This window comes from Equus przewalskii, chromosome 19, assembly GCF_037783145.1.
Source record: "Equus przewalskii isolate Varuska chromosome 19, EquPr2, whole genome shotgun sequence".
In the NCBI taxonomy this organism is placed as follows: domain Eukaryota; kingdom Metazoa; phylum Chordata; class Mammalia; order Perissodactyla; family Equidae; genus Equus; species Equus przewalskii.
Window position 1 is genome coordinate 37710071 of NC_091849.1, and position 16817 is coordinate 37726887.

The window sequence follows — 16817 nt, forward strand, 5'->3', positions numbered from 1 at the left end:
TTTCACACTTGACATTTTGCAGTTCTACCATGATTTATCTAGATGGGGTTTGTTTACAAACTGCTTAGGACTTGGTCTGTTTTATCCATCTGAGGGTTCGCACGTTTCTTCAATTCTACAAAATTCTCAGCCTTTATCTCTGTAAATATTGCCTCCTCTGTTTTCTCTAGTCTGGCCTTCTAGAATGCCTACATTTATTTTGTAGCTTCTCCTTCTATCCTCCACATCTCCCAACTTCCTTTTCACATTTGCCATCTCTGTCTTCTTCAGACTGCATTGTGGCTCATTTCCTCAGACCTATCATCCAATTCACTAATTTTCTCTTTAGCTGTCTCTACAGTATTGAGGCCAAATTTTTCAAAAGACTGTATTATTTTTATTTCTAAAATTTGTATTTACTTTTTTCTGTATCTAACTGATCAGATTGTATAAGCTCCTGTCTTAGGGATTCTATTCCTTCCATTATCTTTTTAAACATTTTAAACATATTTATTTTAAAGATCCTTTCAGATTGCTCTATTATGTCTGTTTCCTCAGATGTAAATTGTTCAGTTATTTGGGTCTATGGACTGGCTCTCCTGGCACTGCATTTTTAAATGTATTTTAAAATTTTATTCCACAGGCTTGTATTCACTGGGAATTATCTTCCATAGAAGTCCCACTTGGCCCTAACAGGCCTGTCTGTGGTATAGCTTTATGGTTTCCCATGCCTAAGATACATGGGTTCACAGGTTCAAACCAGCTTTTATACTAGCTTCTCAGCTTAAGGCTTCCTCACCACTTGGACAGCGCAAGACTTAGATAGGCTTACGGTTATGCTCACTCATAGGTACTCTGTGCCCACACCATGAAGCAGAGTCTGCTCTCCGCTGAGACTCTGGGCTGTGGGACAGAGATCTTCTGGTCCCCATTCATAGATAGTGCCACTTCTGTCAAGCTTCCAGCTGTAGGTATAGAGTCCAATTGCAGTTCCCAGCCATAGATGGACCTGTGGCCTCAACTCATACCCCCACGTGTATGTTAATACTACTAACTATGACGTGAGTATGCAGCCAAAGCCCCTCCAAGGACCAGGTTCTTCCACTTCTCCTCAGCGCCATTGCTATAGATTCCTTCTTCATTTGGGCCCTCGAGATTTCCTCTCTCTTGCTAGTTGTTTGCAGTGGGAAAGTCCATGCCTATGCAGTCCCCCATCCTGACCACAAAGTGGGCCATGAGATGCTACTTCCCTGCTCCCCGACTAGACTGGATACTCCATGACAACGAGAACTGTAGCTGTATGCTCAGGACCCATCACAGTGCTTGGAACCCAGTAGGTGCTCAATAAATATTTGTTGTCATGATATGAGCAAAAAAGGAGGTAGGTGGCATTTCAGGAGAGGTGAGCAGCAGTGGCTGAAGCAGGAATGAACAGGGTGCACTTGAGCAGGTTCAACTGGAGCACAGGGTGTGAGGAGGATGGCAGTGAGAGATCAGACAGGAAAGGAAGGTGGGGGCGAGGTCTGGGAGGTAATGGGGAGCCATCGAAGGTTTCTGAGCAGGGGAGTGATATGATGTAGCCAGTTTGAGGATGATGGTACAGGGAGCAAGGTACAGGAATGGGTTGGAGGGGGAGATGTGTGAGAAAGGGAGACCAGTTGCAGTCTAATGCAGTGGTCCAAGGAATAGAACTGAAGATCTGACCTGGAGGGCTAATGAGGAATAGAAGGAGAAGATCCATGCAAAAGACATAAAAAGAAAGTCCTCCGAGGCTGGCTAGAAGTGGGGAAGAGATGGGACGGAGTCAAATCTGAGCCCAAGGGTTTGAGCCTGGGTAGCAGGAAGAAAATGAAACCATGGCTGGAAATAGAAAAATGGGTGTGTGTACACATAGCCACAGCCCCAAATGGCTCATACATGCGATGCTCAAGAGGACACACATGGCCAGTGCAGCCTTAGGGAGAGGTGGCTCAGCTGCCTCCCTGGCGTTAGGGAGGACCATCCTAATAGTCAAACCTGATATGAATGTCAACCTGAAGACCAGAATTGTTTTCACTTCTAAACAAGCCTTTGAGAAGGAGCAAGCAGTGATAATAGTTTAGGTTGAAAGAGTCTTTAGGGGTTTCCTTGTCTTTCTGCTTGTCTCACAGCCAAACCTATTAAAGCTGTCCCCGTTCCCAAAATTATCCCGAAAAAAGGATTTCGCCTTTCACTGTCTTTCCTAGGAACCAATCGAAACCTTTTCTGCCATTCTTAAAGGTCATAGCGGCTCACCAGCAAATTCTGCCACCCCTCCAGCCCACCTTCTCCCGCCTCGTCTCATCAGCTCTCAGTGATAACTGCCCAGACTTCCTGCCCGAACCACACACTTGCTCTGGGACCAAAGTCACCTGGCACTTCCAAAGACTCATCTTCTGTTGCTTCCTAATTGCTTTGAGTCTTTTAACCTCAGGAGTGTGGGGCTTGCCTACCTGAAGCCTCCTGGGGTAGAGATTGTATTAGATTTTATTGGTAAGTCCTGGAGCCCTAACCCAAAGACTGATACCCTGGAAGGAAGCGAGCCGAGCTACAAAGAACACTGGTTCTGGATTCAAATTCTGCTTCCACCCTCCCAAGAGCTGTGTGACCTTGGGGGTCCACCCAACTCCCTGAGCCTCAGTTTCCTCGGCTGTAATGTGGAGGCCCTAATGCCTTCCTCAGAGCATGGTGATGAGGATCTGAAAAGAAAACACTGGAGAAAGTAGCTAGCATGGTGCTTGGCACACAGTCCGCCCTCAGGCGGTGGTTGAAGGTGCATCTGAAGAAGTGTCTGCTCAACAGATACGTGGAATGGAGTGGAACTGAACAACTGACATTCAGTTTTTCCCCTCAGCCGTCAATGTTTTCAGGTGAATGAGTGCACAGCCTCCATCCCTTCCCCGCAGAGTTCATTTTCCAGCTGTTCCTCAGCCCCAGTCTCCTAGCTTCTGTTTACTTTCTACCATCTGCCTCTCGTCCCAGCTCCTCCTGCCTCTTCTCAGGCTCTGATCCCAGAGTTGGGTGGAGAGGGAGCGGGGGGGGGCCCACACAAGGCCAGGGTGGGCGCTTACCTGGGGCCGAGGGTGCCCGGTGACAAGGCACTGCAGCACGAGGGTGTCCCCCTCCCGGATGGTATAGACACGTTCGCTGATGTTGTCCTCTTTCACCACACATGCCTGGCCGGCGTGTACGATCTGAGCTTGGGCTGGAGCTGTGGGAGAGGAGGCTGGTTTAGACAAGAAGCATCAAGGCCTGAGGGGGTCTCAGGCTCCCTCCTGATGTATTAGGGAGAGGGGTCAACCCAGACCTCCCCAGACTATTCCTCAGAGGGCTGACTCCCTTGAGTTCAAGAAAGAATCCTCCCAGGGCCCCAGGCCAGAAGCAGAAGGATTGAGGACCCAGAAAAGGGGCAATTCCTCCCCATCCAACCCACCTTGCAAGAGACCTGTGCTCTTCAATGAGCTGATGCGTGTGAGGGGCTTTGTAATCTGTGTGCACTGGTTCTCACTCAGCGAGCATCACTGTCTTAGCAGCCCCCTGTCATGGAGGCTGCTGGCGCTCCACCCAGCAACCCATAGCCGGCAGATGCATCCATCCACCAGCTGCTGTGGGTGTTAGCTGCTAGGTGCACAGAGCTCACCTTCCCAGGGAAGTACCCGTAGCCAGTGGGAGCTGCCTGGGTCAGAAATGCTTAGGAGGTCACCCCCATCCCCAAAACGCACCTCCCCCCCATGACTGATGGACATAGTGCAAATGCCCAGCTCCCTTGCAGCAAAGTGGGATGACTGTGGTGCTGTCCACAATCCAGAGCCCCCTGGGAACAGGCTGAGGCTAAGTCAACTGAACCACATTTTTGCCCAGCTGCTTCTCCTTACAGTTTCTCCTGTGAGCATTTTCTCAGCAAATCACTTGCCTGAACTGCATCCCGACCCCAACCACCCCAGGCTCTACTTTTAGAGAGATAGCCTCCGACCTCACAGACTGCACATTCCCCTCACCCAAGGGCCTACCACTTTTCCCTCACTGCTCCCTGAGCCTGTGCCAGCCTCTTCTCCAAGAGACAGAAGGTCTCACCAGGGGCCTAGAAGCTCTCAAAAGACTGTGGCCCCTCCTTGCCCTCTCTCAGAGTGCCCAGGAGCGGGGAACTAGAGCTAAGACATGGCCAGGGGGACCCAAAGGGGAAATGACTGAACTGGAAAAGTTCACAGCCCCTCTCTCAGTGTCCGCAAGGCAAACCAGCTCCCAGCCTGCCAAAGCTTGGGCTCTGGGAAGGAGGGCAAGGCTCCCAAGGTCACATCTGTCTGCTCACAGCTGAGGGTGGAGAGAGCGGAGATGGGAGAGCTAATCCAGGGCGTGAGGGACGCAAGGGGGTGAAAAGAGAGTCCTTGCCCAAAAGAGGCACACAGAGGTGAGATAAAAGCTGTACATAAAATGTGTAACTTCCTCCAGGAAGCATCCTATGATTGACCGGCTCCTTCCCTCCTTCTGTATCCGTCAGTCCCCCAGCGCAACAACAAAGCATCAATCTGTGTGTCCACCAAATTCAGATTCTTATCTATCTGCCTGCCAGACCGTGAGCTTCGTCTTGGTATCCCCAGCACAAGACCTCGAATATAGCAAGCACTCAGTGAACACTGAATAAATGAATTCATAAGAATATCCCATGGTGAAGTTGCTGGGTATCATAGGAGAGGCATAGGAGGTGCTAGGAGGTCAGAGGAGAGAGACAGCACTGTCTGATAGAGGGACATGCACAGAAGGCTCTATGGAAGAGGCAGCGTTTGAACCAGGCCTCAAAGAACACTAGTGATCTTTGGACCCTCGTTTTCTCATCTCTAAAATGGAGAGAATGCTGCCACCCGTGAGCACTCATGAGTGTGGATGTGACGATAACCCCAGATCAATGAGAGGTTCTTAGTAGAACTCTGATGTGGTCTGCAGTGGCCACAAGTAACAGCTTCACAGAGTCGCTCCAGCCAACACCGATGGGACAGCCATGAACTAACGACAGAGGTTTGTCCAGGGAGGTAGCTCGGCTGCAGGTGGAGCAGCTGGTGAGGCAGCAATTAGGAGTGACACTGGCCATGTTCAGCTCTGAAAGTCTCTGCAAACAGCAGCAGGTTCTGCAAACAGTGGCAGCTGCCACCAACTCAGAGTCTGAGTGTCCAGGTGACCATCCTGCCTGCTCAGCTTCCATGGAGGAATGAACCTAGGCTAGTTGTCAGGAGACCAGGTATGCGACTTTGGGCGAGTCAGACCTCATGGGCCTCAGTTTCCCTGCCCATAAGAGGGGAGTGAATTAGATGACCTCTGAGGTCTTTTTCAACTCACTTTCTATAAATTTTGTAATCAGCACATAGTCCCTATATCAGATGCACCCTAGAATCTGGGGAATAGGTCTGAAACTGTCACCCCCTGCAATGAAAATGCATGAACATCACTATAGCATGGAAGAGATAGCTATCTGTGGACAAGGTCCTCAGGAAACAACCCAGCAATGCATGACGTACATGCCAGTTGCTGATAAGCCAGGAGGCCGCATGGATGTCTGCAAGAGACCTGGGGTGCTTCTCAACAAGGAAGACATTGATTTCACAGGCTCCAATGGAAGATAAGCTGTAATCTTGGACACTGTGGCTTGCCCGTAGCCAGGCGGTATTGTAATGACAGAAGCTTTGGTGACTGATAAGGAATATTGAAAAGAGCTGGAGAGCTGGAATTTCTCAGGGCCCGGCCAGCACAGGCCAGAAAAGATGGGGCCCAGCCAGCAGACACACGGCCTCTGGCCATCGGCCAGGTACATTTCCTTGCTGGAGATGGGACTATGAGTGGGCGTCATGGATGATGACATCATTAAGATTATCCAACTCCCTTTGATGACATTAACTATTAAGACTATCCAACTCTAAAATGATAGAACCACTGTGGAAGAGATTTTGGCAATATCTAGTCCTGTGTACCCCATGACGCAGCAATTCCACTCCTGGATGTGTTCCCAACAGAAATGAGTGCCTATGACAGCCAAACAATAGGTCCAAGAATATTCATAGCAGCTTTATTCATTATAGCTAAAAACAAGAAACAACCCACATGTCCATCGACAGTAGTATGGGTAGGGGCCAGCATGGTGGTGTAGTGGTTAAGTTCATGCACTCTGCTTCAGCAGCTCGAGGTTCACAGTTTCGGATCCCGGGTGCGAACCTAGCACCACTCGTTGAGCCACGCTGTGGTGGCATCCCACATACAAAATAGAGGAAGACTGCCACAGATGTTAGCTCAGCAACAATCTTCCTTGAGCAAAAAAAAAAAGAGAGAGATTGGCAACAGATGTTAGCTAAGGGCCACTCTTCCTCACTCAAAAAAAAAAAAAAAGAGTAGCATGGGTAAATAAATTCTGGTATATTCATACAATAGAACATTACACAAAAGTAAAAAAAATGAACTACTGATAGACACAGCGACACTGTTGAATTGCACAGGCACAATTTGAGTGAAAGAACTCAGACAGAAAAGAGTAAATAGTGCATGATTTCATATATTTGAAATTCAAAACTAGAAAAACCAATCTTACAGTAACCGAGATCTAAACAGTGGTTGCCCTTGAGTGGGGGTGGGGGATTGCTTACTGGGAAGAGCACAAGAGAAGTTTCTGGGAAGTAACCTGAGTGGTGGTTATATGGGTGGATATATATGTAAAAATGCATCAAGTTATTTGCTTAAGACTTTACGGTATCTAAGTTACACTTCAATTAAAAAAACGATCATCCACCCCTCCTTGATGACATGGTCCACGGAGGTTATCCAGTTTCCTCTGATGACAGTAAACACTACGATGACCCACTCCCTTTACTCTGACTCCTATTTGATGAACCTCTTCCCATGGCTGACTTCCTCCAGGTGTCAATTTTCCTTCTGGAGCAAGCGCTGGCTGGCAGCAAGGCGCCCAGGCCCCCTTGGCCTTGGCATTTCAATTTGCACATCACCCTCCATTGAATTTCACTAACGTGAGTCAGCCTCCCCCGCTCTGCCCACTCCTGGCATGACTGGAACCATGTTTCTGACCCTGAACCAACAGAGACCCCACCAAGTCACAGGCCTCCAGAGGAGCTCTGTCCCACTGAACCTCGGCCCCCCACTCCACACACACCAGGAGGGCACTGCCAGCAGGGGCATCTTCTCATTCCCAAGGCAACCCCGCTGGGGTCTGTGTCAAGAGGCACCACGACATAATCCCTTCACTCAGTCTGTCAAACAACAAACGCTTCGAGCCGGCCGCTGTGCTGGGTGCTGGAGAGACTGTCATGAAAAGCAAACCAGGACTGGCTCTGAAAGAGCATTGTTGGGGACGCGGATGGCAAACAAGCAAACAGACATGAACGGGATGGTTCCAGCATGTGGTAAGAGCTGAGACGACTCTAAGCAGAGAAATGTGACAAGGAACAGTGGGCCGAGGAGAGATCTGCTTTAGAGAGATGGCAAGAGCAGACGATCTGAGACTAATGCCTGGCTCTTTACCCACTAGCTGGGCGACAGTGCACAAGTTACTTAACCTCTCTGAGCCTCAGCCTCTTCACTTGTAAAATGAGAACAATAATGCCTTCTCTCAGGGCTGGTGTGAGGGTTTAAGACAATATATGTAAAACATCTGACCATACGGTATGGGTATATGCTCTCTTAATAAATGACAGCTCCTGAGATATTTAATCATATAGGAGCAAGAGATGAGGACAGGAGACCACCCTCTGTGGCCCCCTCTATATCCCAGGGGTGGAGACATTCCAAGGAGACATTAAACCGGTAGGGATGTTTTATGAATATGTTCAAAATCCATGTTGAGGGCTGTGGAGGGCTTCAGAGGAGCTGGAAAATGGGGAGAGGGATGGAGCGCTTTTCTGAGCATCCCTCATTCCATACCAGCACCCTTAGCTCTCAGCAAGTCACATTGTGACATTCAGCAAGTTACTTAAGCCTGTCTATGAAAATAATCCATAACCAATCTATAAATGAAAATTTGGGTGAGTTTATTCTGAGCTGAAATCTGAGGACCACCGCCCAGGGCCTTTCTTCCCAAAGGAAGAAAGGGCACTAAGGAAGTGAGGTATACAGAGTGATTATATACCCCCAAACAGGCTGTTTCACATGTGACTGAAATGTCCCTCCCACAATAGTCACAAGATTGCCCTGTCGGCACAGGACTTGATGGACACAGCAGGTAGTGGTCTGCTCTCTCAGAGGGCGTAGCAGGAGGCAAGTCTATTGTCTTGAGCTGGGTGGTCACAAGTGAGCGCAGCAATCAGTTCCTAGCCTAAGGAAAGATGCTTAATCCTTAAGGGAATGCCAACGTTGGGACGGGGAGGGAAGTTGCACCTTTATCTCAAGGACCTTTGTTCTTGCCATAGGGAATATCTAAAGCAGATATACAGTGCATGCTCAACAGCCACGGTCAGGCCCTTTTGGAAAGACAAGGTCAGGCCGAATTAGGTTTATACCAAATGGCTTCCTCACATTCTCCAATATATGCTATTGCTTGCCATTTTTATTTATCAAGCCTTAGTTTTCTCTTTTGTAAAATGAGGATTTTGTGAGGAATCAATACACTCCTGTAAAGTGTTTAAGACAGAGTCTGCTACACAGTAAGCAACCTCAACAAGTGACCCGGCGCTCCTCTCAGAAACCCACCTCCCCGGGGGGTCTGCCAGCCCTTTGCATGAAAGGCCCCTGCTCATCCGCCACAGATGGTGAGGGTGGTGCGTTCCTGGGGCCCACTGTCTATTTCCAGGCTCCTTGCCGCAGTTCTGAGGCAGAAAGGGCAAGTGTTGCTCAGCCTCCGTTGGCAGAGAAGGACCCTGAAGCCTGGAGGAAAAGTCCTGTCCAGGTCGCTTCCTGACACAGGACAGAAGCAGAGCTGGGCCGCCTGCTAGCCTGGAACTCAGCTCACTGTCCCAGTCCTCCACGGACACCCTCACCGCCACCCGGAGTCACCGGGGGAACCTGTTGCAATGCAGATTCCCAGGCCCGCACACACCCACCAGCCCTGACTCTTCAGGGGCGGGCCTCAGCTTGTGTTTACAACAAGCTCGCTGGGAATTTCAGAGGCACCGCTGGATATGATCATCTTTGCTGGACACCACATTCGTGGAAGGAAAACAGGACAGGATTTTGGAACCCAGTATATTTTCCTGCCTCTGGTCTATGCAACTTTTCCTATTTCCCTCTCCCGAGCGCTATCAACAAATCCCCATGGAAAAGGAGAACAGTGTCTCCCAGCCTGCATGCCACAAAGTGTTCATCGGCAGTCCACTGCCAGGCAAGGATGCTGCATCTTCCCTCTCTTTCTCAGAGAGTCTCAGCACACAAGAGGATATTATTAAAGGCTCTGAAAAGTCCTGCAGTAAATATACCTATGTAACTTGACTTAATCCAGTGTTTTGCAAATGTATTTGGCCATAAAGCCCTTTCTTCAGAGTTTCTCTTAACATCTTGAGAGACAAAAGTGTTGTGTGAAAGAAGCGGAGAAATGCTGATCCAAAGCTCAGTAGAAAACTAACAGCCGTGGAGTCAGAGAATAGTCTGAGAACGGCCAAGTGGCATGAGAGCTGTCCCCTGTGGGGCAGCATTGTAAGGACAGCTGAGGCAGAAATAGTGCGTCCCTGGCAGAATGCTTCTGGCCTGGCAGCTCGCTCTCTTCTTCCCCAAAAAGTGTACACTCCAAATTGTAGGTGGGGGTGGGGCTGTCAGCACCCAGCAGGCCCAGTGAGGAAGCCACAAACTCTCAAGGACTCATGTTAAGGCAAATTCCAACTTACCCAGTGGGCTTCGGAGAGAATTCTCCCTGGAACCCAGAGGGGAATTTCATCAAGGACCCCCATTCCCCGTAAGAGAATTTCCTCCCTGTCTGAGTTCCCATAAGAAAATTTCCTCCTCAGCTGCTAGTCCAGGGGTAGGGGATGCTGTCAAACGCACAAGGATGCCACAGGAGGATGTGGAGCCAAAGAAGGCAGGCAGACAGCAAAATGAATGGAAAACCTTAATTTAAAGCCCCATCAGTTTTCCTTCCCAAGCCACATTTTAAAAGGTCATAGTCAAGTTGGGGCTGTTGTCCTGCTTCCTGTTTCTGACTCTTTCAGGGGAAGTGTGTGTGTCTGCAGGCTGCAGGAACTTCCAAACAGAGCAGAGTGGGAGGAGGGCAAGGAGAGCAAAGGAGAAGGGGGGCTGCAGACTACCCCGCCTGGAGTTGGTCTAACTGCCCAGTTACCAGATGGCAGGGCAAGTCTCACCACCCTAACAGCCTCCCACAAGCATCACTGAGTATTCTGGGCCAGGCACTATGGAATCAGGATCTGTGTTCTAGTCCTGACTTTCATCAGACAGTCATTCAACAAACCTTACGAGTGTGAGGTGTTGCGCTTGGTGTTGGGGGTACAGAGAGCTATGGCACCCAGGCCCTGTGCTAGGGATGTGTACAGTCTGGAAGAGCTAGGATAAGAATGATGCCTATAAAGGGCTGCTGAGAGGCTGGAAGGAAGCAGGGAGGGATTGCCGGGAGCTGGAGTTATGTCTCAGGTCTGCCCCCAGCCCATGTAATATCACAATGACATAAAAATACGTACATAACAGTAACAATTTACTCTGTGCCAGCATCGTATTGAGTGCTTTATATCTACTATTTATTGCTCACAACAAGCCTATTATTGTTCCCATTTGTCAGATGAGGAAGCTGAGGCTCAGCAAGGTTAAGAAATTTCCCCCAGGATGCCCTGCAGGTTGGAGTCTGTCTGACTCTGACTTTTGTCCTAAGCCCCATGCATCTCCAGTCCCTGAGTGCCTGGCACAGTGAGGACTCGGCGCTCAGGCTGCAGGACACAGTCTCTGAGCTGCTGGCTGGGCGGGTCCCGCGCTGCATCCTTAGAAACTCTCTCTCCCTCGCCCTCCCAGCTCCTGGTATGCACATGTTTATCGATCCTTTTATGCATGTAATGCAAATGGACACTTAATAATTTACCGAAGTTAACAGTGCTGAAATAGTAACAGGCTTTTCCCTTTTAATTAGCTGCTCAGAGAATGGCGGCTGGGGTCTGGGTGGAGGCTCCTGGGGCGGGCGCCTGGCCGGCTCCACCTGGGCCTCCCTCTGCCAGGGCTGCCGTGCCCCTCCTGCAGACCGCAGGCCACTCGAACACAGACCCCTCAGGGACATTAACCCTGCCCTTCTGTGCTCTCCACAGCGGGGGTGTGCCCTGCCCTCCCGCAGCCCGGGCTGTCTGTGGAGCTGGCTCAAGCCTGTCCTCTGTTCCCCACTAGCGGGGGGTGAACCGGGTGCCTTCTCAGGAGTGCTCCAAGTCTGGCAGAGCCTCCAATTCTATGCTGGGAAAACCAGTTTGAAGCAGTCCCACCACCCCGCACCATCTCCTCTGGCCTCGCCTTTGTGCTGGTCATCTCGAGAGGAAGCACCCCATACTCTGCCCTGTCCACTCCTGGTCATTCTCTCAGGTCATTAGGCCTCGGTCCAAACTGATTCCCTCCCCATCCTCCCTCTGGCTCCCTGGCCTCCCAATCCTTCAGAGGGCACACAATCGCTGGCTAACGTGCCATTGATTCATTGGTTCCTTCTGCAACATTTCCCGAGCACCCATCGTGTGAAATGTCCTGCCCTCAGTGCTGAGATGCAGAGCCAAATAAGGCGTAGCCCTCCTCCACGAAGAACCTCGGCACTCGCCTTGCTGCAGACCGCATTAGAGCCTGCTCTCCACCGCAAGCTCATTTTCGCCCATCAAAACCAAACCCATATTCAGCCGACCTCCTCTTGGGCTGCAAAAATCTCTCCCCAACCCGAGAGTATGTGTCTCTGACCTCCAAGTACAAGATGCTGTCACTGGATCTGGAGAGCAGCCACAGCTGAAAGGATCAGTGCACAGGCTGCCACCCTATCACCATGACTGAGCATAAAAACAAGTTCCGCTATCATAGTCAGGAGATACCTGACACCGCTTGCATGGCCTGCTCCTGTTTGCAGGATCTTGTACCATTTGCAAAGCCTGCTCCTGTTTGCAGGGCCTGGTACCATTTGCAAAGCCTGCTCCTGTTCAAAGGGCCTGGTACTGTTTGCAAAGCCTGCTCCTGTTTGCAGGCCCTGGTACCGTTTGCAGAGCCTGCTCCTGTTTTCAGGATCTGGTACTGTTTTCAGAGCCTGATGCTTCTGGGTGAGCCTGGCACTCCTGACAGCTCTCCTCTGCTGAAAGTGGTGGCCCGTCCATCTGTGCCAAAGTCTCTGGAATGTTCGGCACCACTGCGCCCACATCCTGGCCTCATCAGAAGGCACTCAGGTTTTGAGAGTGCCAGGTTATGTTCTTAGAATCTTCATTGTCTGTGTATCGGTGGAAGTTCAATCTGCATACCACTTAGGGAACTCTGGGATGTCGGGGCAGGCCACTGGGGAAGCCCTCTAAATGAGGACTCTGAGGTCCCCTGGGGGAGCTATAAAGAGACTTTCTCCCTGGTAGGTCCCAGAACACCAGAATCAAAAGTCTCAACAATGAGGCAACCTCGGGCAGCTCTAACCAGCGTAGGTAGGACGCTCAGAGAAGACAGCGGAAAGGCACCTGCCTCAAGCTGGCACTGCTTGATGGGAAGCTGTAAATGCAGGTCTGAGGGCTGCCCAGAGGTGTGGTATGAGGGGCAGGAGGTAGGGCTGTCTCTCTCACCTCATGACTCTGTGACCTTGGGAAGGTTTTTTTAACATCTTGAAGCCTCAGTTTCTTCATATGCAAAGTGGGGATAATATTATATCTCAGGCTCTGGTGGAAATAACTTCTGGGTTGTGAGGATTAAATGAGATCATGCACACTGGGTACACAGCACAAGGTCTAGTATCTAGCAGGTGCTCAATGAATTTCAGTTCCCTTTCCACTTGCTAATATAGCCCAGGACCCTTCGGGAACCTATTCTGAGGGCCTGTAGGAGGGAAATGTGAAAGCGAATGAGGAAGTCTCCTTCAGGAGGATGCCAAGAGCCGTAATCCTGAGAGACCAGAACACCAAGGTGGGCTGAAAGAAGTAATCACTGGAAGGAAAGATCTCCCCAAGAGAACACACAGGATGATGGCAGGAAAGAGAGGCTGCCACCCATCAGGGCAGAGTATGGCTTCTGGAATCCAGGACCTGAGCCTGCCTGGCCCAGGGATGTGGGACCCATGATACGGGGTTACTCATATAAAAGTTTGCTGCCTGGGTCCCAGCTACCCTGCCGCACCAAGCTCTGCCAGTCCTGGGGACCCCCTCACTGCAGTTCACTTGGTCCTGGGCCTCAGCAGCAGCCCAGACACTAGATACGACCAAACCCCCACGCACCAAAGCATACCTATCGACCCAAGCCCAGGGGAGGAGCAGGGCTGGAGTAGACACAGCCCTGGGCATGGGGTTCTCATCCAGGCTGTTGCAGTAACTGCCGTGTGGCCTGGGGCAAATCATTTAACCCTCCAGTCCAGAGCCTCAGTTTCCTGACTGTAAAATGGGCAGAAGAGGGCTCCCCATTGTGGTTGTTAAATATAGTAAGAATGGAATGGAATCCACCAAGCACAGCGCACGCTGCCTAGCAGATACTCTGGAAGGACAGTTAGAAGCGAGCGGAACAAAACCAAACTCACACCTCGGGGTGTGTCCACCATGAGAAAGTTCCCCTAGTCTGAGAGTTACAGCTTCCACTGTGGAGCCCGACAGCCCAAGTGACCCTGTCCCTAGGAGCCTGAGTCTCCAGTGTACCTGTGGCCAACACTAGGGATGGGACACATCCTGGGTAGAACCAGAGACGCACTGCCAGGTGCAGGCCCCAACCCAGAAGGTAGGGCCGGGGCTAGTCCTGCGCCAGGGAATGGAGGGGCCAGTGGCTTTGCTGAAGCAAAAACCCCCAAGGCCCCACCTGACCCAAAAGCCCAGGGGCCTCCCCCAAGCCCCACAGAGCAGAGACCCAACCCGGAGCACAGGGCACAGTTTGGGGCCTGGCGCAGGCTGGCTGTGGGAGCTGAGGGAAGACAACGGGGCTGAGGCCCTGGACATGGGCTGAAATGGGCGTCTGGGGACCCCGGGCCCTCAGAAAGAACGGGATGGTGACAGGTGGGTGGGAGACCATTCCAAACGAACCTGCAAGAAGTGGTTGGAAGCTCCACTACAGCACTTAACCTGACTAAACCCTCATTTCCCCACCATAACAGACGTCAATAATATTAGGCTCACAGCGTCTTATTAAGTGAGATGAAATATCCGAAAAGGCAATGTAAACTGTAACGCTCTGCACAGATCAGGTCTTACTAGGCGCTGAAAGACCCAAAGATGGCTTCAGAGAGTGAAAATTGGAAGTTAAGAAGCAGGCCATAATGCACCTATTAAACCAGTAAAAATAAATTAAAATGATAAAATCCATTGTGGCTCGGCTGTGCGCAAGGCTGGCTCAAACTTTTTGTAGCACAACCCAGCAGTGCGAAATGAGAACCATAAAACTGTTCCCATCCTATGACCTATTAGGCAATCTCACTTTGGGGAATAGGCCCCAAGGAAATAATTTAAAAGGAAAAAGTAATTCACTAGGATATTCATGGCAGAGCCATTTAGAAGAAGGGGAAACTGGCGCCTGCCCAAACGCCCCGCAATGGAGAAATGGTAACCAAACTCCAGTGCATCGAGGCGGGGGTGCCCCGCGGCCATTAAAGTGACAGGTCTGAGGGCTCGGTCAATACCGGGAGACGTGTGTAGGAGATAAAGTCAAGCCGAGAAAGCAGAACGGACCACTGTTTACTGCTATGTAAAAATATATTGACAGGTATAGGCAGGGAATTTAGAATGAATGGTTAATGTTTGATGGTCATTGGGTTCCTTTCTTTTCCTATGAAGTTGTTTAAGTGGATAATAATAACAATAACAACCCTGAAAGCAAAATCAATCTTGCAGCTTGAGAGCAGGTGGGGCCTTAGACCCCAGGACAGAAGGGCAGGGGAAGGAAGGACAGTGTTTCTGGAGAGCCCACCACCACCGGGCAGTACTCTGATCCCCCTACCCCAGCCCACTGTGAGTTCCTGGCATTGTCCCACCCAGCTGCAGGGTGGAGTTCTGGGTGCCCAATCTGACTGCTTGAAACCTCTTGCAGCCGCCTCTGCATAGTTCCTCCAGGCCAGGCCTGCGCTCCAGCTCAGGAGGACGGAAAATTAGCTCTGAGGCTTAAAAACCAGGGAGACATAAGGGCCTGATTAGCTTTATGCCTCTCTCTATGTCCACTGACCTAAAAGGACAGCACTTACTGCCCCCTCAGCCCCCAAGGCCTGAGAGCCATTCCTCGCCACCCCTTCATTAGTGAAAACACACTGTCCTCTGCTAAGTGTCAGCCAGAAACCTGGGAGTCCTCTCTGATTTCTCTTCTTCTCCCACACCCTACACCCAATCCACCAGTGAGCCCTCTCAGCTTGACCTTCAGAACTGACCCTGAATCCCATCCCTGCAATACCACCCTAGTCTTAGCCACCAATACCATCTCCTGCCTGGGTTATTACCACAGCCTCCGGATAGGTCAACCCTGCTTCCTCCCTTGCCTGGTACCATCTGTTCTCCACAAAGAGCCAGAAGGATCCCTTGATAACACTATCACATCTTATTCCTCCCCTACTCAAACTCTACCATGGTTCCCATCTCACTTGGAGTCAAAGCCAACGCTTTTTCAATAGCCTGCCATGCCCTCTGTCATCTGCTGTCATCCTCACCTTATGTTCTACTTTCCTCCTCCTCACGGCAGCCATGCTGTCCCCTTTGTTGTTCTTCAAGCAGGCCAAGCCCACTCCCACCTCAGGGCCTTTGCACATGCAGCTCCCTGTGCTGGATTGTTCTTCCCCAGATTCCAGAGCCTGCTCCATTACTTCCTTCAGCTCTCTTCCAAGAGACGCTGTCCCTGACCACTCTATCTAAGACAGCTGCCCGCCCCACCCCTTCCCTATTAATCCCTGCCCCTGTGTGTTCCTCACAGCACTCATTAGCACTTGGCATATTAAATAGTCACTTGTTCATCCTCCTTCTGTGTCCCCTCCAAAAGGCAAGCACCCCTGGGAGGAAAGGCACGTTAAATCTCTGAAAGGGATGAACAATCTTTTTTTTCCAAGAGTCAATTCAGGAAGCATAAAGTTTGGGAACATATTTTCTTTAGCATCAGATATATTTATAAATTGAGAAATGTGATACCTGCCCCCCTGCTTAAGTAGTCTCATTATTTTTTCTTCCATCACTGCAGGGTTTCTCTCCTTTTTTGGCTAAAATTTTAGAAGCCACATAAGTGGCATGCACTGTAGGATCTGATTATAATGCTGAGCCTCTGAACAACTTGTAAATGACTTGAAACCCAGTGGTTTGGGGGAGAAAAGTGAAGGACTTGGGGAGGGGGGAGGCCAATTGGACCAGAGTTCGGTCACAGCCAGGGACAGGAAAGTCACTGCCATTAGGAGGCTCCTAGGGACTGAGGACGGGGGAGGCGGGGGGCTGCCTCTTGAAAGGAAAGAGAGGCAGGGAACAGGCAGCGATGTGGGCGGCAGTAAAGGGCTGGGTGCAAAACGTACCTGTTTCCCAATTTATAAAGTAGCTCAAAGGCAACATTCTTGCTATTAACTTCCCCAAGAGGAAAATGGGAGGAGGGCTGGAATTCTGTCCCCCTTTCTCCTGGGCCAGGGTCTCAGGCTTGTTCCTCTCGCCCCCAGTACTGTGTCACGTGTCTGAATGCAGAGACACACATGCCACTTCCTTGGTAGCAGCCTCTGTGACTCACCGGCCTCCTGAGCCAGGCCCAAGTGCTGGAAT

General features: G+C 50.6%; 1 protein-coding gene across 7 annotated transcripts in view; it reads right to left on the reverse strand.

Annotated features, from left to right (window-relative positions):
- The window catches only part of MDGA1 (MAM domain containing glycosylphosphatidylinositol anchor 1), a 61091-nt gene that overhangs the window by 27287 nt on the left and 16987 nt on the right, over nucleotides 1–16817 (reverse strand). For all 7 annotated transcript variants that reach the window (XM_070584529.1, XM_070584531.1, XM_070584532.1 and 4 more), the window contains exon 2: nucleotides 3069–3208. In XM_070584529.1, coding sequence (XP_070440630.1) covers nucleotides 3069–3208 — 140 coding nt within the window. The remainder of the gene's footprint in view (nucleotides 1–3068; nucleotides 3209–16817) is intronic.